At 45.2% G+C, this 22,454-nt stretch overlaps 1 protein-coding gene across 4 annotated transcripts; it reads left to right on the plus strand.

The window, feature by feature from the left end:
• The first annotated feature begins 561 nt into the window (after positions 1-561).
• atxn2l (ataxin 2-like) lies at positions 562-21,740 on the plus strand. 4 transcript variants are annotated; one of them, XM_040157545.1, is made up of 23 exons: positions 562-655; positions 1,906-1,963; positions 3,762-3,818; positions 3,935-4,006; positions 4,145-4,370; positions 6,425-6,543; positions 7,343-7,434; positions 7,965-8,171; positions 8,510-8,811; positions 10,007-10,090; positions 10,642-10,794; positions 10,971-11,048; positions 11,181-11,242; positions 12,125-12,471; positions 13,223-13,292; positions 13,572-13,733; positions 13,875-13,938; positions 15,473-15,639; positions 16,351-16,480; positions 17,956-18,071; positions 18,765-18,947; positions 19,366-19,522; positions 20,548-21,740. In XM_040157545.1, coding segments are annotated over exons 1-23 (2,967 nt in total). In that variant the 5' UTR covers positions 562-653; the 3' UTR covers positions 20,607-21,740. The 4 variants fall into 4 exon arrangements, with proteins under 4 accessions (XP_040013479.1, XP_040013488.1, XP_040013470.1 ...); XM_040157554.1 differs by lacking the exon at positions 562-655 and adding an exon at positions 1,154-1,489 and having other exon boundaries at positions 20,548-21,739; XM_040157536.1 differs by lacking the exon at positions 562-655 and adding an exon at positions 1,154-1,508 and having other exon boundaries at positions 20,548-21,738.
• The last annotated feature ends 714 nt before the right edge of the window (positions 21,741-22,454 follow it).

The raw sequence follows: 22,454 nt of genomic DNA on the forward strand, positions 1-22,454 counted from the left end.
CAGTCTGAATTAGGCAAATCAACCGACACACCTCCGAACCTGTTTATTAGGACAGAGTTCACTCTTTGTGTTACTATTCCGTGACCGTAGCCCGGCAAGAAAACGCCGTCCATGAAAACACAGAGGATTTTGTTTCTCTTTATCCTCTTTTTCCTTCAAACAACATAAATCCACGTTTAAGGGTTTAAGGTAGAGGCTGCCAGTGGAGCAGGAGTTATGGACTATTTTGTTTCGGTGTGGACAGTTGGTTTAGGCTGTAGCACTCACAGTACAAGTAAGAGTGAAAATCAAAACACAAGGAAAAAAAAACCAACCTAACCCTTAACTCATGGTTTTCCTCAGCGGACGGAGTTCGCTTGGAGCAGCGAACCCGCTTCGTGGAGGAAAAACGATCCAGACGGTGGAATGCAGTAGGAAACCTCAGAAAAAAATGTTTGTTTTTTCAAGGTCAAGGACGTTGAGGTGCCTTGACATTTAATCACAGCGGGTGTAAATATTAGAGTCCCTTGAGTAAGTAGAATTCAGTAGGTACGATGCATGTCAGGAGGAAAAGGTTTCACCTTGCAGAATGTTCACAAAAAGATGTAGCGGGGAGTTCGATGTCAGGCAGACAAACGAGAACAGCAAGCAACAGACTGCGCATTCCTTGTTAAATGTAAGACCAATGCAGAGCTTTCAGCCGCATCTCACGGTCTTCTTCTGTGAGTAGACGGACGGGGCATGGTTAAAACACTACAAAGAGCTGAGCAGTGGACACTGAGTTGAGATTTTGAAAGGTTACGAATAAGCTTTGTAGTCTTATGCTTCACTTATTGCTGGTAAGTTTTTCCTTTTTTTCAAATAAATGAACAGTGGCCTTTTAAAAAGTCTCTAAAGACTTGGCGTGGAGGAAAAACTGACCCTAGTCCAGCATTTAGTTGTTGCGATTAATTTTTTAATTCGGAATTTTGTTTCCAAATGCAAAAGAAAAGAGTCTCTTGCATGTCCTTTATTAGGACGGCCTGTGAGGACAGGGGTTGTCATATTTATGATTGACAGAAAGCTAAAGCCAATGAGAGAACGGGGCAGGAGCGATTGACTCAAAGCTCGTCCAATCAGTTCCTGCATGAGATCAGTAGGCGCGGTTTACTACTGGTGCGTTTGCTAGAGCTGCTCGGTTAAGCGCGGCTGGTGTTTCGCTCTCGACAGCAGCGCATCGACTGACCGTCGACAATGCGGCTACTGCCCGACTACATTACGGGAAAGGGTGACTTCAGCCACTCCAAAAACTCCTAGAGACACGCGGGGAAATACCGTTCGCCGGATTCGGATGCCCGGAGCCAGTCCACCCGCCAGAGTCGAGCCGTATCACATGCACAGCGGTTGCCGGGTTTTTGACAAATCGAACGCTCCCGGCGCCGTGTTTTGTTGTTGTTTTTCAGCGGCGTATCGTGTTTGGCCTGTCAAAGCGTGTGACTTTTTCACTCGAACGACGAGACCGGATTAACAGGGATGCACATGACTAAAAAGTATAATTTATAACTAAGACTTGCTCCCCTGTCAGTTTCTAATGTGATGACAGCGTCATTTCTAGCGGTTCGTCTGTGTCTCTTGCTAAAACTCGACGTCAGCGCCGAGCTAGCTGCTTTAGCTTACCTAGCTAGCTGATTTTATTCTGCACTACAGCAACGGCAGCATTTGGATCTTCTGACTTTATGTTCAAGAGAAACAGCTAAGGTTATGGCAGTTAATCTAACTTTTAGAAAATCACACCATGTCAGTCTGTAAGTTGCTGGCTTGTTAGCTAGAAAGGCTGCAGTGTTGCCTGTGGGGCTTGTTTTTATTGTTCTTTCCTAAGGAGGAGTTGATATCTTTAGCTGTTAGCTGAAATGTATTGTTTTGTTTTGTTTTTTTCGCCACTTGCAGGACGAGGAACACAATGAAACCACCGTCGCAGGCTCAGTCATCTCCTGTAAGCAGCCTAGTAAGTAGAGCCTGCCCGGTGCATTTGTCAAAACGCGAAGCTTTGATTGTTACGAGCAGCCGATGAATCATTTATTCCAGCTAGGTGTGTTCATGTTTGCCAGGCTCATTCGGTGATAAGACTGACTTTTGTGGCCAGGGGACAATAATGAGCCGCAGATCTTTGTGTAAACATCCTGCTCTTCAGCTGTTCTCGGCGCTGCCAACAAGCACCCAGTCTGCCGAAGTGTCCCGAAAGGCGCAGTCCCAATGTAAACAAAAGGCTGGCCCCACGAACGGGACTGGAAACAGCCATCACTGCCAGATTTAAAGGCGGTGATCAGTGGTGGCAGAAGAATGGAGATGCTTTTTTTTCAGTTAAAGTAGTAATTCGTCAGTGTGAAAATACTCCATTACAAGTGGAAGTCCTGCATTCAAAGTCCAGTCGTATGAGAACTTAAGTGTTATCAGCAAATTGTGCTCGGAACGTCAAAAGTGAAAATAATCATCGTGCTGAAAAAGCTCGGGTTGTTTTTAAACTGTAACGATGCCGTTTATTTCATAAGCTCGGAAAATGTTTTGTCCTGTATGAAGGTTGTTCATTTTCAAAGTAACTAAAGCTTTCGAACGTAATGGAGCAAAAGGTAAAGTTTGTCCCTCTGAAATGTTGGTCTTAAATAGCATAAATGGAAAGTACCTCAAAACCGTACTCCAGTAAATAAACCTTGTTATGTCCCCACACTGTGAAGGACTCATAATACACAACCTTATGTAGTAAGAGAGTAGTCAAGTCAATTCAATCTTTATACCCCAAAACCAGAGAATTTGCTTAAGACTCTGTTTATCTTTAGGTCATTGATTCAGGTAAGGGGGAAAAAAACCTCCACTGAAACAACCACAACAACAAAAACAAAAAAACAAGGAAAAAAACTATAGTGGGAAAAAATAGAAGAAACCTCAGGAAGACCAGCAGGGGATGGATCCCTTTTCCAGGACGGACAGACATGCAGTAAATACAGTACAGTACATACAGAGCAAGCAGGAGTCACAGTAATAAAATTACACTTTATTATGAGGTAAATACAAAGCGTGTTGGGAGGAGGAATGTTGGGCAGCGTGTCGAGGTGTAGTAGGTGGAGTGAAGAAGAAAAAAAGGCCTGAATTTTCACTTAAGATCAGTTGAGAATTAGACGGAATCCATTTGTTTTAAAAATCTGCAACGGAAACTTGTGCTTAAATTACAGCGCCACCAAAAAACTGGATTTCAGACTTCATTGACCAATATTAGCTTGTTGCAGATACAGTATCTTGGTCACAATTAGGGCTGCAACTAACAATTATTTCCATTATTGATTAATCACGAAATAGTAAAAAAAAACTTCTTGTTTTCTCTGGACAACAGTTCAAAACTCAAGATATTCAGTTTTCTATCACGAAACACAAAAAAAAAGGAGAGAAATATTTTCATTGGAGAGGCCGAGTCAGCAAAGTTTTGGCATTTTTCTTTACCAAAAAAAAAAAAAAGTTACTACTGAATTTTCAGTTGGTCACCTAACTCATTTACTTTATGCGATGAGAACAAAAAAGACCTTTTGGTCGTTATATTGTTGTTGAATTTTGTAACTTTCAAATATCAGTGTCACTATCGGCTTGAAAAATATGGCCAAAAAAAATGCGTCATTGTTCCATCAAACAAGATGACGTCCTGCCACACATCCTGACCTCTGATTTCTAATTCAGCATTTTTGTCCAAATCATGCTGTAGCAATAAACCTTTGTTGTCCGTGTAGATGACGCTGACTTATCATCTGTATTTGCAGCTATTTGAAGGTGTTTACAACAACGCTCGGATGCTTCATTTCCTCACAGCGGTCGTGGTGAGTAGTCCTCTCTTTTGTCGGTCTCAAGTCCCGGTTAAGCTTGATTTTAAAGTTGGTCTTGGCGTAAGCGGTATGTACAGAAAGACTGAAGCTTTCCTCACTACTGATCACAGGGTTCCACTTGTGATGTGAGAGTGAAAAATGGCACCGTGTATGAGGGAATCTTCAAGACTCTGAGCGCACAGGTAAAAAGCCTCTTTCCGCTGCACATTCTCGTACCGGAACTGTTAGTGCTTCACTCTGCGGTACCATACGGTATGGTCAGGGCTGCAGCAACACGTAAGCTGTCTGTGTTTACCTGTGTGTACTCTTCTGTCTACCAGTGCGAGCTGGCTGTGGACGCTGTTCATAAACGGAGTGATGGAGATGGAGGTGGTGGAGGTGAGGAGGGAGGAGGAGGAGGAGGAGGAGGAGGAGGAGGAGGAGGAGGAGGAGGAAGCCAGTCCCCTGCGCCCAAAATTGAGGATATCACTGACACCATGATCTTCAGCCCGACTGACCTGGTCACCATGACCTGCCGGGATGTTGATCTAAACTTTGCCATCAGAGGTAACCAGACTCACAGAGGGGTTGTCGGTCTCTGTGGTGTGGAATAGAAAGCTACTGCGGGGGAAGAATGTCAATATTTTTAACTGAATTATTATTTTTCATGATTGTTAAAGAATTGTCCAACATTTTGGGGAAGTAGCTCTTACTCGGTTTCTGTCGCAGAGTGAGATGTTCGGATGGATCTCAGTCCCATACCCGCGTGTTCAGTGCAGAGCTGGAGTCAGGGCACGGTTAGCCTAGCTTAGCATAAAAAGTGGAAGCAGGGGGAAACAGCTAGCCTGGTTGTGAGCAAAGATCAGAAATCCATCTACCAACGCCTCTAAAGCTCACTGATTATAATGTCCTATCTAATTTGTCTAATAAGGACACAAACAGAAATTTAAATACCGGCGCTTTTGGTTTCAGGGGGAGTTACAGACGTGGCCAGAAGTGTTGGTATCCTTACACCTCATTGAAACAATGCTCTGTAACACCTGAAAAGTGCTGACATTACAAGCTCTTACCTCATACCTTAGCATAGCACAGCATACCTTATTATTGGTACCCCTTAGAAGCGGTGATAAAGAAGTGGATTGTTGTGGTATTTCAAGCAGACCATTGTCTTCAATAAGTATCACAGGAGGCTTCAATCCTATAATCAGTCATTCAGCCTGTTTAAATGGAGAACATCCATCCATCCGTCCATTAGCTGTACCAACTTATCATCGAGAGTCGTGGGGAGGATGGAGACAGTCCCAGCTGACATTGGGCGAGAGGCAGGGTACACCCTGGACAGGTCAGCAGTATATCCCAGGGCTCCGCACCGAACATGGACAAGATAAAGACAAGGAGAGAGTTGTCTGGGGAGATGAGGAGGAAAGTAATTTCCAAGCATGGTCAAGGTAAAGGCTACAAGACCTTCTTCAAGCAGCCTGATGTTTCCACTGCTGCTGATTTTATTAAGAGGAAAACTGACCTCAGACAGAACAGAAGGAGAGTTCGAACGGTGGAAAAAGAACCGAGGAAAACTTCAAAACAGAGACAAACAGGCGCAAGTACAACAGTGTCCGGCCGCACCATACGTCGCTCTCTGAATGAAAGTGGGCTCCATGGAAGAAGACCCAGGAAGACCCCACTTTTGTAAAAAAATCTTAAAAAGCAGACTGGAGTTTGGTTAAAAAAAAAAAAAAATTCCTGTTGACACACCACAATGCTTCTGGGAGAATGTTCTGTGGACAGATGAAACAAAATTAAAGCTGTTTGGTCACATTAGAGAAGAAAAATGAAACCTTCAAAGAAAAGAACAGCATCCCCACTGTGAAAGTTGGAGGAGGTTCAGTTGTGTTATGGGGTCGCTTTGTTGCATCTGGCACGTGGAGCCTTGAATCTGTGCAGGGAACAGTAAAATCAGAAGATTATCGAGGCATTCTGCGGTGAGACGTACTGCCCAGTGCCAGAGAGCTCTGTCTCAGCTGCAGGTCACGGCTCCTCCAGCAGGATATTGATCCAAAACAGACGTCTGAAAGCACCAAGACCGGATGAGAAGAAAACACTGGGCTGTTTTGAAGTGGCCTGCTGTGAGTCCTGATCTTAATCCAACTGAACATCTATGGAAAGAGCTGAAACTCACAGTGGGGAGAAGGAACCCATGAAAACTGAACATCACAGAACTTCTCAGCAATATCAACGGCCGGTTTTCACTGGATAAGAGAGTTTTCTATGTTGAGCTTAGCCAAAAGTAAAGCGAGGGAATTTCTTCAAATTTGGCACAAACATCCGCTTGGATTCAAGGATGAACTGATTAGATTTTGGTGGTCAAAGGTCACTGTGACCTCACAAGTCAAGTTTTTGGCCATAACTCAAGAATTCGTAGGGTAATTATGTGAAAATACACTTAATACCTTTTATTAAATTCTTTCATATATACACGAGTCTGGACAGACGTGAATGTGTAAACTGCAACTTGACTGGTTGGCGGAGACGCACAACCGTGAGGCGGTAATTCCACTTTTATTTAACAGCTGACTGACGTCTGTTGTGTGTCTGTGCGTGTTCGTGTGTTTGTGCGTGTACAGACGCGTTCACCGACACGGCCATCAGCTCGTCGCGGGTGAACGGGGAGCACAGGGAGAAGGTGCTGCAGAGGTGGGACGGGGATGGAAACGGCGAAAACTTTGAGCTGGAGTCAGACACAGTGAGGAAACAAGCGCACACACACACACACACACACACACAGACACACGCACACGCACATACTTACACCAATGAGCCAAAATATCATGACCACTGACAGATGGAGCGAATTATGTTGATTATTTTGTGACAGCTGCACGTGTCGAGGTCTGGGATATATCAGACAGTAAGTGAACAGTTAGTTCTCGTAGTCAACGTGTTGGATGCTGGAGAAATGTACAGGTGTGAAGACCTGAGCAGCTTTGACAAGGGCCAAGTCGTTACGACCAGGCGACTGTGTCGGAGCATCTCCGAGGCAACACGGCTTGTGGGTTGCTCCCGGTCGGCGGTGGTGAGTCCCTACCAACCGTGGGGCCAGAAACCGCACGGCACCTTCTGAGGTCTTGCGGAGCCCATGTCACAGAGCCGAAGGAAATCTGGTTGTGTTGTTTTCAGTGCTAGACTGTGCTGATATGTCACCTGATATTAGCTCGTTGCAGATTAATCTTTACTGGCGCACGTCTGCCAATAAATAATTAAATGTGAGGGCAGAAATGTCAAAGATATGTTTGAGGTACTTCAGACACAGTTTCTCATTATGCAGTTTCTCCACCAGAGGCTACTGACGAGTTCATTTTCTCACACTAAGCGCATGACTTTTATCTTGTTAGCTTGTCATAATTATTTAAAAATACAATATATAAACATCGATCTCGGCCCAGGGACTTCTCCTGTCCATCCACATGATACGTGATTGTTAGAGAAAATGTTGGTTCCCCAGTAGCCTCCTTTTTGTGGTTTTCTTTTTTTTTTCTTGTCAGTCAAACGGCTGGGATGCCAACGAGATGTTCAAGTTTAACGAGGAGGCATACGGCATCAAGTCCACCTATGACTCCAGCCTCGCCATGTACACGTGAGTAAGATAACCCCACTCATCAGGGTGAGTCAGAGGTCTGTGGTGCAACCTCAGTCTGCAGAAACTGTGTTTACATTTCCAGAGGAAATGGTCGAGGTCTAATTTATTAATTTCTTCCTCCTTCTCGTTCTCATCCTCGTCCTGATCTCACAACATGAGTTGATGGAGCTGTGGACGGAGGCCAGCTGTCCTCTACAGCTCCTGCTTACTACTGTACCCTGGCCACACAGTCCATGTCACTCAGAAATATGTCACATTACAGAAGATAAAGAAGCGTTAACTGTTTTTTGACTGTGACTTTAAGGTGTCCAAAAATTCAGATAAATAAAATAAACAAAGGTATTAGAAGGACGTGCCGGCTAAAATCAAGATTAGATGAAAGGTGAACAATCTGATGCATCATTTCGACCCAACACTCCAAATTGTTTTTTTCTAGACATTAAGTTATTCATTTCATATCAGTTGAACACAGGCTTTACTTCCAACATGACCTTCCTGATACTCCTCTCCCTGTCTGGTCTCCCCAGCGTGCCTTTGGAGAGGGGGAACTCGGAGCTTTACCGGCAGCGTGAAGCGCGAGCGGCTCGGTTGGCCAGCGAGATCGAGGGCAGCCTGCAGTCCCGCCGGCGGGTTTCTTTAGAGAACGAAGAGGGCAGGAGCGAGGAGGACAAATACAGCTCTGTGGTCCGAGAGAGGGAGGACAGGGCCAGCCCTGGATTCTCCTCCACCGGCAGGTAAGAGCAGCTTTCGGCTCCACCAGCAGATACAGTCAAGACCGGGTGTATTTGGGCAGTTCGGACATTTTCTTCAGGTTCTGAGCCTCATCGCATTCAATTTCAAAATAAACTAATGGAGACTGCATTAAAGTGCTGAATCTCAGCTTTAATATAAGATGTGGCCCTCCAAACACGTGGTGCCCAAATAATTTAAGAATAATAATTATCAGTATTAATTAAATTTAATCATTTAAGTATAATTAGCCAAAATAGGAGCACTTTCCCTCCTGGGTTCACTCTGGAACACCTGCCTGCTCTGATGAATGCCGCCTCTTTCCCGCCATCCCGTTTCCCAGGGAAGGTAAATACATTCCTCGGGCTCGAGAGATCGGCCTGTCTGCCGGCGGCGCGAGGGCCGCAGCCTCCAGTCGAACCGCAGCACCGACCTCCTCCAGGCACCCGCCGCCCAGCTCCTCCTCACCCAAACCGACGTCTGATAGGAGCAGCCCACTGTCCGTGAGAACCGCCTACTCTCCTCACCAATCGCAGAGCAGCCCGCCCGCGGCCAGCAGCCCGCCCTGCACCGGTCTCGTTCTCCCACACTCCCTCTCGCATCCACAGGCGCTGGCGGACACGACCCGCTCGCCTGTTAACGGAGGTATGGAGGAGGTTTGAACTGCAGTAAATTCTCAAGTAATGGATAGTGCCTTTATTTAGGGCAGGTAAAGAGAAAAGTAGACGTAGTACTGATTTCTTGATAAGTTTCCTGAATAGATTCTATTTGATTTTCCTACGAAGCCTCGTTGTTTTGTTTTCTGCTCCTGGTTGTTTTGTTAAAGGCCATGTAGCCCCACACAGGGGTTTTCACCTATTGTGGCTGATTAGACCTCTGCTCAGGTTGAAGATTGGTGGAGCAGTGCTGGAAGTGCAGGAACTACGCAATCTCACAGTACCCCTGTTAGGTGTAGGGTCAGACAGATGTCAATCAAGTACAGCCTTTACACGCCAACGTTCGCCAAGCGAAATTTACCCGCACGGTGTGGACAAAAGCGGCGCGGCAATGAGAAGCAACTTTGGGTCTGACTGTCGCTGGCAACCTCAAAGACTTTTCAGAGAAAAAGATTAGACAACAGTGCTTTTTATCACTTTCGACATTTTGACACCAGAACGTTCTCGAAAACAAAGAGTTTGAGGAATACCAGGGAGTTGGGTGCTTAATTGCATTAAATAAAATGAATTTTATGAATAAAATTAGAGATTCATACAGTGTCAGGTTGTGAAAGACCCAGACTATGCATTTAGGGTTAAACATTCTGTCCACAAGATTAAAATGTCTTGAGACGGTAATTCAAGTTTGAAATCAATGACCCTTCAAAGGGAAGGTCCCCTTTTAAGATGAAAAGACATAATATTCCGATCGACTACTGTGGCATTGATGGAGCCACAGAAATCCCTCCCTCAGCTGTATTTTTCAACAGGATGTTCCAGTTAAAGCAAGAGTCGAGTTCAGTAGCTGCTACGGAGGAACGAGGTCTCTGTAGTAGCAAAATAATGAGAGAATGGACGCTGCAAGACAGAAGGAGAAAATGAAAAAATAAAAACGGGGACAGCTTGGACTAATGTGACATCTGGCAATATAACATGTCTGACTACTGCTTGAGAGTGAGTCTAGTCAGGCAAAATCATTTTGCTTTAATCTCCTGCCACCTCTGTTTGCTGTTGATGCTATGTCACATTTCAGGCCTGGCACCACTTTGGTGTAGAACTTGTGTATGTGTGTCTGTGTGTGTGTGTCTGTGTCTGTGTGGTGTGTCTTTGCGTGTCCATCCTGACCGCTTCTCTCTCTTCTTCAGTTGCGTTGAGAACTTCCCCAAAATCCCAGAGACTTCAGAGCAACAGACACCTGCGGACCCCAAACTCCCAGTCCTCCCCTGCAGGTAAACACACACGGACGAGACTGCCGTGAAAGCACCTATGACACGTGATGGTTTCTTAGTTGGGGTGTAATCACTATAGACCAGATGTGAGGTCATTTCACTTGCTACCCGTCGTGAACAGATTTGGCCTCGTTTGCTTTGCACAATGAATCGATCTGATTGAACTTTTGAAATTCCAAGTGTCACCGGTTCAAGGGAAAGGATGGCTTCGACCTGTGATTCAGAAAATTTTGTTCGTTTACATCTTTGTTTGTTTAACTGCATGATGAAGGAAGGGATGCTGCATGGCTGCAGTGAACAGAAAGGCTTTGACTGACTGAGTTAAGTTTCATGAAATAGTTTATAGCTGTCAACTGGTGCATCGTTGGTGTTAACCTGCTCGCTCTGCCGGCTCCAGGAGCTTGAGGTTGATGTTTTTGACTCTGCCCGCACTGTTTAAGGACCAGTTTGTTTCGTCATGGAGACAGATCAGTTCCTCCTCTCACTCTGTCCTCTTTAACTCCCCTCCATCTCTGCCTCTCTCCCTGTTTATCCATCTGTCCATCCGGCAGTTTCTCGTGCTCCAAAACCAGACGCCCCTCCCCAGGACCTCCCCCTGGTGGGCCCCACCTGCCTGGACTCTTCCCCCTCCACTGTCCCCATGGCAACCAAAACCACCGCCACCACCAAACCCTCCGGCCCCACCCCGCTCTTCCCTGTCGACGGTGAGACATTACTGAGTCATTTTAAGTTTTCAGGTCTGGACTCAATTTAAACACAATTATATAGAAATGGGTTTACAAGTTCTTTACACCATAGGGAGCAAATGAGCAGTATCCAAACTGCACGTTAGATTTATCAAATGTGTCAATAAATGAAGCCTTTTCTCTGTCTTCCACAGTGAACGAAATCCTAAGTTCAGCGGCTAAAGAGCGAGCTGAGAATCTGTCCAGTCCGCAGGAAGGCAAGAGCAGCAAAGGTAAAAGACATGTGTCCTTCCACTTGTCACCGACCACCCCTTGTCCAATACTGGCTTTAGGTAGCTATGAGACGTAATCATCAGTAGTGATGTTAGTCCTTGAATGCCTCTACCTCTCTTTCTCTGCCCCAGCTCCATCGGTTCAGCAGAGATCTCAGCTGGAGGAGCTCCGCAAGTTTGGGAAAGAGTTCAGGGTAAGACTGCTGTGATGCTGAGGGTCAGGGGGCGATGCGGGGGTGAGGGGCCTGTCAGAGGGTGCAGCCTCATCTTCTAACAAGACAACGGGCTCGGGTGTGGACTAAAACCTTTAAAGTTAAAACTGTTGAGTGAGTTCATTATGTCCAGAAACGTAATGGTAAGTGAGAGGTTGGTTGACTTATAATTTTGTGAGTTTCCTGTGTTCCTCCACTCTCAAAGCTGCTGAGAGCGACCTTTACTGAGGAACTGAGAAAACTCCTAAAACAAGTCGACACAGTTGCTATAGATGAGATCATGTTTACTCACTACACCTACAGGAGTTAGTTTTAGTGCTAAAATGCTTCGTGAATTACTCTTAGACCAAAACCTTCCTAAATTTAGGAGTGGCGCCCCCTTTAATTTTTGGGAGTTTCTGCTGACTCTGTACGTGCCCGGATGAGCAGGTGTTTTTGTTCATTTCTCCTCAGACTTGAATCTGGACTTGTTTCTAAGAAGGTTTGATAAACGAGCGGCAGATCGAAAGTGCTGTTGTAAAAATATTATTTTCTCAAAATTGATTGGATACATTAAGGAAAACCCCACAGATACTAAAAGCATAGAGTCATTTGAGGAGCTTAAATTAAAATATGAGTTGACTCGTTCCTGTTTTTAAAGCAACGTAACTTTGCTCATTACGTAAAATCACGGAGGCCTTGGATTAAATTAGACACACACACACATTTTTGTGTATAAGCATGTTTATTTTTTTCTCTTCATGCTGAATTGTGAGTCACAACAAGTTACTGACAATAAAATTGATGAAAATAGAGAATAAAAAAATGAAATTGTGAGGGTTCAGCTGCTGATGTTTTTCCCCGGCCTTCTTCTCCGTCCGTCAGCTGCAGCCTACCTCCTCTCCTTCAGCGAGCCCGGCATCTGCAGATCCACCTCAGCACAGCTCTGCCCTTCCTCCCGACTCCGCTTCCTCCTCCTCATCCTCCCCCAGCCCCCCTAAACCTGCCACCTCCCTCGCCCCCTCTGCTCAAGATCTGCAGCAGACCACAGAGGCGGCTCCCCCCAACGCCGCACCTGCCGCTCCGACCCCTCCTGCACCACCTGGCCCCCAGTCCTCAGGGCCAGAGGGGGCCCAGCCTGGGACGCCCCAACCGACCCCGACCCCCGGCAGCGGTGAGGAGCCCTGTACAGAAAGCAGTGAGCGAACAGAGGCTGTGTCAGTAGCCGCAGCGTAAGTAACTACTATTACAACACAGCCACTAAGTTTGTACATACGTGTACGTAACTCCAAAAAAAAGAAGCCTCCCTTCATTTTCCGAGTTGGAACAGAGTTTTAATACGATATACATACGGCTGTGGTCTCCCATAAACACCCATGAATCCACTTAAAATCAAATCAACAGGACACTCATTGAGACATAAAGAACAGTTTGGAAAAAGGGGGCGTACGTCTGACACGGTCTTGGCTTTTCAGTCACCTATATCCTAAATATTCCAGTTTGTAAAACACAGTGCAAACACAAGGCAGAACTTAACATTAAAACCTCAGAGGTTCTTAAAAGTTAAGGTTTTGGGAAACTCCAGGTTATAGACCATTGAGTTCAGGTAGTGGAAAAGTGGCCCACAGCAGCATTATACCTCCAGCTTAAAGTCCTGAAAGCATGATGGGAATTGTAGTTTCAAAACATGGGGCAAAATATGTTTATCCCAAATAGAAATAAGAAACTGTGTTTTATATAATCGTAAATGCTCACGTAGGCACTGTGAGGAAGAAGGTTCAGAGTTTCCGGGTCTTGAGCGAAGAAGAGACACGAACAGCTGTGAAAAAGACGTCGACGTCTGAATGTTTGGATTTTGACCGTGGACTCACGTCATGAAAACATAAACTTTATGTATATATTTTATATCTGTTTGGGCTTTTTCATGATGTATTTTGTGGCTGAATGTTGTTTTGTTTTTTTTTTTTTTTTTTTTTTTTGCAGGCAAGTGAAAAACTCAACGCTGAATCCAAACGCGAAAGAATTTCTTCCCGTAAAAGGAAACTCAGCAGCGGTTAGTTCGTTGAAACTGTGACTAAAATGAACATACGCCTTTTTTCACTAAGTGTCATTTATCGTTATCCCAGTATATAGGTAGAATTTTGATTTTAATCAATATACGATGTCCGTCAGTGAAGGCTTTTGCCCCTTCGCCAGTAACACGATGGATACGACAGACCTGGTCTCTATGTTTTGATTATATAATTAATATTACGCTGTTCCTCTACGAGAAACTTGTAGATTACAGTTTGAGTCAGTTTCGGATTCGATTTCTTTCTCTGTGTTGCGACAGAAGCCTGCACCGACCCCCACTCCTCCTCGACCCACCCCTCCCAGCCCCTCCGTGATGCTGCCTCCTCCAGGACAGCAAGGAGGGGGGGCCATCTACAGCAGCCCGCCTGGACACTACCTGTCCTACGTCTCCCCCATCCCCATCCAAGGACACTCCATCCAGGTTTGAATCCCTCGCTTTGGTTCCATTATTCTGGTGTCACGGAGAACGTCATGTTGTCTCATTGGTAAAATGGCAGCAGAGATTCCTCGCAGAGAAAATGTGATTTGCTTTAATCTTATCGTCTCCTTGTCTTCTCCTCAGGCTGCTCAGATGTATCAGTACACGATGTCGACTGTTAACCAGGGCAAATACCCCAGAGCCAAAGGTACACAGGGCACACGCATGTAGGGCCGGGCGAGAAAACGATCTCGATAGTTGTCACAAGAAAATTCCCACGATAACAATGATAACCTGATGAGCAATTTATGTTTCTGCTCCGCATTTGGTTCAACCCTCATCTGCACAATCACCATTAGGCTACAGCAACAGGGTGTTGGGTCCAAACAAGGGGGGAAAAAAAACCCCACAATATTTGAAATGTAAAAATGAGCGACTGTGAGGAGAGTCAGATGTTCATGCAGGAAGAGGAAACACAGAGAGGTCACACCACATCAGTGATTTGGAAATGGTTCCGTTTTCTAAAGCTGGATAAACAGCAGAGTGATATCCGTTGTAGGATATGAAAACCGCCTGTGCCGGCGAGGACGGGAAACACAACAAACCTTTCCCACCTCTTGAAAAGACAACGTTACCGTCCCGCCGAGTAAACAGAAAGACAAAGTCAGCGCTCCCAAACTGCAGCGCTGGCAGCCAGGCTCGCAAACGGGCCTCTTCTGGTGACGTTAATAATAATAATAATACGTTTTATTTTAGAAGTGCCGTTCAGGGACACTTTAAAAATCCAATAAGACATTCAATATATAAAACAAGATAAAAACAACAACAGCAGCAACAATGAAATATGTATAGTTAAAGAATAAAATTCATAGTGTACACTTCACGAAGCACCAGGAAAGGCCACTCTAAGCAGGTTAGATTTTAGTTGCAACTTAAAAGAAGCAACAGATGTGCACTGGCGCAGACCCTGAGGGAGTGTCTTCCAGATGGTAGGGCCAGCTACACTGAAGGCCCTGTCGCCCACGGTGCGGAGCCTGGAGGGTGGAGTGCAGAGTAGATAGGCATCAGAGGAACGTACAGATCGAATAGGTGTGTAGGGATGGAGAAGATTGGAGAGGTAGATTTGAAATGAAAAGGGTATTTAACTGGGAGCCAGTGCAGTTGCTGAAGAGCAGGGGGGTGATGTGCTCCCAGGACCGCGGGCGGCAGAGAACTCTTGCAGCCGAATCCTACTGTAGTCTGTTTAAGCCCAGGGTGGGCACAGCAAGGAGAAGGGCATGACAATAATCAAGGGGGGGATATAACAAAGGCGTGGATGAGAGTCATTGTGAATAAACGTCCGTAAATCCACTTAGAAATCACAGACATAAGACACTCCTCATAGCTGCAGAACTTGCCTGAGAATCATCATGTTTTTAAGTTTTCTTCAGTATCAAAGTAAGTCAGCGACACTTGTCTGTGCGTCCATGGCTGCACTGCAGGTAGGAAATGCTAATAGCTAATTTTGCGTGTTTCTGATGCTTCTACTGTCAGCATTATACTCCTTGTTTACATCCCCTAAAGCATTATGGGTATTGTAGTTGCAAAACAGAGTTAAGACGAAAGAGTGACACCATCCCTTACTATTGACTTTTTTCCTGTTGCACTATCAAAATATCTTTCGACATTACTAAGTCTCAGCATGTCCCATCGACATGCTCCGTATATTCCTGGTAAAACATTGACCACTTCTGCTGTTTCAGGCCCAGTGGTGGGACCCCGCCCAGATCACCACACCTCCCCAGCCTCCCCCATGATCTCAGCTGCAGCCTCCGCAGCTGGACCCCCGCTGGTGGCTTCGCCTTACCCCCTGTCCTACCTGCAGTACGGTCAGGTGATCCAGACCATGCCCCCACACTATCACGGACAGGTACTGAGGCAGCAAACCACTGCAAATGAACCAGGTTTTCTGTGCAAAGTGTCTGATTATTAAATAATCAAACATATTATAAAAACTCATCCCTGAAATATAAAACCTGATTCTCTTTAAAGAATTACTTCTCACCTGGAATAATAACAAAAAATGGTCTTGTTCAAATGGACTGCTGATAAGGCATCATCTGAGACTGAGAAGGTCTTCCTCCTTCCTCCAGATTCCTTCCCCCAGTGTAAGCTAATCTGAATGAGGTGTTATCTGTTGGGATCAGGTCTTACGGGTATGAATGTGGCCTTTGGCAGGTCTAAAACATGGAGGAGATTGGCAATACCAGGGGGGAGTGAACTCAATGGAAAATTAGAGGTACACGTTTTGACAAAGTTCCTAACTTGAAAATATCCAAACAGATCGGACTGTGACGCGTAAGAGGCGCTAAGTTCGGTAAAACTAATAAATACACACTTTATGCACAGATCCTTGATTGTGCAAGTGTGATTCCTATTCGTTCTAAATTAAATATGAGTTGTGATGCATCAGGAAACCAGAGTAAAACAGGAGAGTACATTTGTGAACTACAGAGTCAGACTATTCTTTTGTGTCTGTTACATTAAAACGAATTCAACTAAAATAACTCCTTTTTCGTTTTGTGTTTTTCGTTCCGAGTTGTTGGTAAAATCTCTATTTTGTCTCTCTTGTAATTTCCAGACAGTTTACTCGATGCTGCAGGGGGGTGCAAGGATGCTGACATCCGGGTCCCCTCATCAGCCGATGGGTCCTGGCCCCCAGTACCCCGGCCAGGCTGAGGGCCCACCAGGACCACAACAAGCCATGTATGGTAAGCAGGGATGATCATATCCAGACTGAAGGGAATTATATTTTTTATTTTAATGAAAGTTACAGCAGGACTTCTTTTTACCAAACAAAGCGTTAATTTAATGATTATCATTTGAATATAGTTTGTTGTCATCAGCATCGGTGATCAGTAACAACTAATAAGTCATTATTTGTGAATTCAGGGCCCTGAAAAGAGAGGATGTGATACAAAATGTTGCTGTGGCCAAAACCCAAATTTATCCGTGATGTTTTATTTCTTTCCTACTACGGAGGAACTTGACTGCACATTTTTTCTCTTCTATACTTGACATTCGATAAAGTGAAAATACAACTATGCAGATTGATTTCATTATAAATGTACATACATATGCAGATCCCTTTGTACTACAATTTGTAATTCAGCAGATGTCCATTAATTTAAGTGACAAACTGTAATAATATGGTCTATGTGGAGCTGGGAAGATACCCACTATCTGTTACTACAGACTGGATGGACGGACGGATGGATGGATGGTGGATTATCGGATTCCGGGGGAGGCAGTTAGAAAGTGAAGAATGGCCTCAGAGTGGTGTCAGCTGCATTTGAATAGACTGAACACCTTGTGTTATAACTAAGACTTTCGATTGAGCGTAACCTGCTCTCATACACCGTGGTCTGTCCAGCAGGGTCCGTCAGTGGCCAGATCCTATGGATGCCGGTGTGATTTATAGGCAAGGAATGATCAACCGTGTCAAACGCCTTTGACAGGTCAACAAAAACAGCAGAGACTATGTTGTTTGGTACGAATGCACAGCAAGGTTCAGGTTTCTCAGCAGGTGATCTTTTATGTCCAATTTAAACCATAAATGGTTTTTATTTATCATTTAACTTCATGTAAAGTTCAGTAAAGAGAAAAAACCTAAATCATATCAGTATTTGCTGTGACCCCCCCTTTGCCTCTAAACCAGCACCGGTTCTCCTCGGTCCACCTGGACACAGTTTTCCAGGTTCGGGGCAGGTGGGTTGTTCCAGCATCCTGGAGAACCTGCCTCAGTTCTTCTGTGGATTCAGTCTGTCTCAGTGTCTCCTGTCTCTTCATGTGGTCCCAGACTGACTCCACGATGCTGAGATCGGGGCTCCGTGGGGTCCTGACGGTCTGTTACGGGACTCCTTGTTCTTCTGGTCTCTGAGGACAGATCTCTATGACTCTGGTTGTGTGTTTGGACTCGATGAATCTGGGACAGATCAGAGCCTCCATGATGGTGTTGGGTTGTGGATAAGAATCTAAACGTCTAAACTGCGTGAGACTTTTGCAGAGCGCTGTAATGTAAAGTCTTGGGTAGAAATCAGAGGATCTTTAACCCAAAAACCATCTGTTTTGTTCAAATGAAAAAATGCGAGCACAGTGAACCACAGGGAAAAATACTCCCCGAGTACTTTTGACAAATGTGCAGTTATTAAATTACTGCTCTCTTCTCATTATCTCTTTCTCTCAGCTCCTCAGTCGTTCTCTCACCACTCGGGCTCCATCCATCCTCCGCAGCCCTCAAGCACCCCCACCGGGAATCAACCCCCACCCCAGCACACAGCACCCAGTCCAGGACACTCTCAGGTGGGTGCTGCTGCTGACTCACAGTAAAACAGTCAGGATTTAGTTACTGTCACGGTTCAAAACGCCAGATTGTGTTTAAAATGGTGGTCGTTGACACAGGAATGCTTCAGCACAGGAGAACGTTTCAAAAACATCTGTGCTTTTAACAGAGTTACCAGCTGATGATTGTTGAACCGACAAACATTCTGTAAATTGTGATTTTAGGCAAATTCAAAGTGTCTGCGAGTTTTATTTTCACATTGTCCTGAAACGCCTACGAAAAATGAAGTCATCTGTATGAAAAGCCTTTGTGTATTTTGTAAAATGGTAAAGTACAAGCAAGTTGTAGTAAATGGGCTAAAAAACAAGTGCTCTTAAACATAATAGTTTTAATTCGCTATACAATACTGGGATCAGAACATAAAGTGGTTTGAAAAGCTTGAAATAAAAGCGATTACTCAAAACGCTTCTTGTTGTTAGAGCTCCGTTAAATATTTTTGGCCATTGAGATACGGAAAGATAAAAACAAAACAATGAAAAGGAATTTTAAGTTCATGGTCAAAAGGAATGAACTGCAGCGTTAAGAAAACCAGGTTTCCTCTGAGGACTAACAGGCATCAGGTCCCGTCTGATGTACAGTCTCTTGCTGTGAATGTTGGGTGTTTATCTCGGTGTGTTTACCTGAACTCTGCCTCACTCTGTTTTCCTTCTCAGTCGAGTCAGGGCGGTCATCAGCCTCAGTCCCTGTTCCACGCCGGAGGTCTCTCGGCTCCCGCTCCTCCTAACCTGCCGCCGGGCCACAGCTCCCCGCAGGCCTCCTACGCCATGCAGGGATACAGCCTCCCCACCCATCAGCCGCTGCCTCACGGCTTCCCGTCAATCGGCCAGCTCGCACAGGTCGGCATGAACGGCTTCGTCTGTTAACCATCAGGGAGAATGATGATTAATAAGCGGATAGTTTTTCACGTTCACACTCTGAATTTTCACTGGTGTAAGGAGCAGAATGCTCGCAGTGAAGAGCGGAGCTGTGGTACAGCACAGTAAACAGAGGATCTACTTCATTTCCCGTGAAATGTGCCCCGCGGGCTCAGGATCCGTGTAGTTTTCACATGTAACACGTTTGCTCAGATTTAGCTGGCCGAAGATCAAACCATACTTGCTGCCTCGCGCGACCACGTGACACGTACCGTTTGGGCATGATGCAGACATCCGATATCTGTTGTGTAGACCGGAACCCCCTCAGTTCTGGAGAGTGTCCGGCCCCAGTTTGTGTTTGCAGCGCCTCACCTCACTGTGTCTCGTTTGCCCCCCGCAGGCTCACGTCGCAGGACCTCACCACTCTGCCGGCCACGGGCCCCCGCCGGTCGTGCTGCACTACACCGCCCCTCAGCAGGGCGGCGGCTCCAACCCCCAGCACGGCCCGCCGCCCCAACAGGGAGCACCGCAGCACTTCTACATCGGGCCACCCCAGGGTAAAACACACCCTGGACACAAACCTTGTCCTGTGGGCTGTTAATGGGCTGTTGGGGCCAATGTTTACTGGCGTCGTGACCGCGGCACCGCACTTTACTTGTGAAATTGACTTGTACACGTTCAGAAATGCCTGTATTTATTGGCAGCTGACGTACAATTATATATTTAGCTGAGGTGTGCGATCGGCCAGGTTGACATTTGAGATCACAAAGTTCAGAGGTGACAAAAGGTTGACTATCCCTGACACTCACTGGACAAGTCTGCCATCATTGTACAAAAGCCCCCATTGGGGGAAAGAGAAAACACCAACCTCAAAGCTCCCACATCCAGATGAGCCGCATTGGTTTATCCAATGTGTCCGTCCAGTGGACATAAGGGGGTTACATTTGGTACGATCAGCCTCGTGAGGAAGCCCAAAAGATGTAAATACACAACATCTTTTTGTCGATCTCCTCTTAACATTCTTCAGACAAAAAAGTTTATTTATTTTTCTGTTTTTACTTTTAAGTCTCCAGCTCCTCTGCGTTTTATGGCTAAAAAAAATTACCATTTCAGTTTCAGCGCTTCAGTTCATCAGCAGCATCTTAAAGTGATACTCTAATGTCTTAACAGTTGAGATGAAGCTACAGCCAGCAGCTGGTTAGCTTAGCTTAGCATAAAGACTGGAAACAGAGGGAAACTGCTAGCCTGGCTCTGTCCAGGGGAGACAAAACTCACCTACCAGCAGCTCTAAAGCTCCCTGATTAACATGTGATATCTCATTTATTTAATTCCTTCAAAAACCAAAAGCATAAAAACAATATGTTGTGGTTTTACCGCGGGTTACGTATGTGTCGGACTCATCTAACGAGAAAGAAAATAAATGTAAATGTTGAACTATTACTTTTAAACTGTGACGACATCTCAAGTTACCTCGTGTTAATAAAGATTTTCTTCCATTGGGTTTTGTTAATAACAGCCTTAATTCCAAAAGTCGAGAGATGATTTTAACAGTACGTTTTTGTGTGTGTGTTGTGTCTTGCAGCTGTTCAGGTTCAGGCTCACCCCACCCAGCAGCTGTCCTTCCATCCCTCTGCAAACTGAACTGTCCTCATCACAGCTGGATTCAGGAGTGAGGACGGCAGCGTGACCGCGTGACGAAACCCCAACATCCCAAAACGACTCATAACATTCCCACCTCCCGACGTCGATCTTATTACGTCCCTGTTTTTACCCGTGTCTTTTAGAAAAGCAGAGAATGGACAGAAACGTCTTTCAGGAGAAAGTTTTCTGGATTTTCATATGTAAGTACAGACAGTTTTCACACAGGGACACGAGACTGGACTGAAGACATAAACCGATGGAAAGTTTTGGACTGATGACAGTGGAAACATTGTCTTTTCTCCCCATCCCACCTCTGTCCTTTTACAGACGAAACCAGTTCATTAATAATAAAACCACTGGGAAAAAACAAACAAACAACTTTTCAGTTCAGTCTCCGGCAGTTTTTGTAACACGCCACAAGCTACGGGCGACTTAAAGCTGAGATAACTTGTGCTCTGGTGGTGGGTAGTGAGGCTCTGAGTTTTCGAGTCAGTCTCTCTTCAGATTCCTTTAAAACACCACAACAACAACTTTGACAGAGCGATCATTAGTGGCTTTGATTTTCTTAGCGTAGTTCAATGGGATCTGACGGCTGGACGATGGGGAAAAAACATCAGAGCAACAGTTCAACATTTTGGGAAATTCGCTTATTTGCTTTCTTTTCTGAGCGTGAGATCAAAACGCGGATGTCGATCTTAGGGTCTGGGTCACCTCTGAAGCTGAGTAATTAACATGAAATTTAAAATGAAAAGTAGAAAGAAATAGTTCCAGTCACCTCCGGTGCCGACTGGTGTCCGACAAGACTTAGTTCTGGTCACTGAATTGACCCCGGCTTGACAAGACGCAGACTTGTTGAACGCGGAATAGTTTCATCACATAACTTCCCCCTAAGACCAGAAACGGTTGTTTTTACATGTCTGTTTGTGCACAGGTTAAAGAAAGGAGATGTAACGTGTTAATCAGCCAGTTCCGCTGCTTCCTGCCTGCTGTCAGTCTTTACGCTAAGCTAAGCTAAGCTAAGCAGCTCCTGGCTTTTGCTCCGTGTTTCAGGCACAGAAACGGCCTCAATCTTCTCATCTAACTCTCAGCAAGGAAGCAAATGTACCAGAATGTCTGTTTCGTTATTTAGTTATTGTACTGTTGAGTAGTTTAATGTAGCACATTGACACACACCGGACACGTCATTCAGACCTAGTCCTGGTCTGGATCTGGGCAGAGGAGGTGATTAAATTATTGCTTTTCTTCAGTCGGTGTGCGTCGCCTTACGCTCAAAGTACAAGTACTTCAACAGCAGACTTTGAATTGAATGAGATTAGTTGTTGCTATGAGAGACGAAACCTAGCAGAGTTTAAAGTTTTGTTTGAGGTTTAATTGAATTGCAATTACATTTCTAGTTCACACAGTTGGATTACAGATCCACAGACAACAAGGCAACAACACATAAATACATCGTAGAAATCATTTGTGAATTAAGACATTCTCAGGAGTTGTCAGGAAAATCGGAGTTAAGCTCAAACGTGTCAGACAGACACTGTGGAGGAACGGGTCAACCAAACAGAAAATTAACATCTTTTGCACGTAAATATTAAAAAAAAAAAAAACCTACAGAATTTGAATCTGGAGCCTGATAGGAGAGTCGGTTCTGTTGAGTTCTTGTTGGGGGTTTTCACTCTACCCTGAGGAGCTGCTGACACATCTTTAACTGATCAGTTCTGGATTTAGTTCTCCCGACCTTTTTAACTGGTGACCTCTTATAATGAAGCTGCTACGTCTACCGGAAACCCTCGTCGTCGTAGGTACAGTACGTCTGTCTGTGGCGGGCAGTTTCAGTAAACGGGGATTTTTCCT

Source organism: Xiphias gladius, chromosome 3 (genome assembly GCF_016859285.1).
Source record: "Xiphias gladius isolate SHS-SW01 ecotype Sanya breed wild chromosome 3, ASM1685928v1, whole genome shotgun sequence".
In the NCBI taxonomy this organism is placed as follows: Eukaryota; Metazoa; Chordata; class Actinopteri; order Istiophoriformes; family Xiphiidae; genus Xiphias; species Xiphias gladius.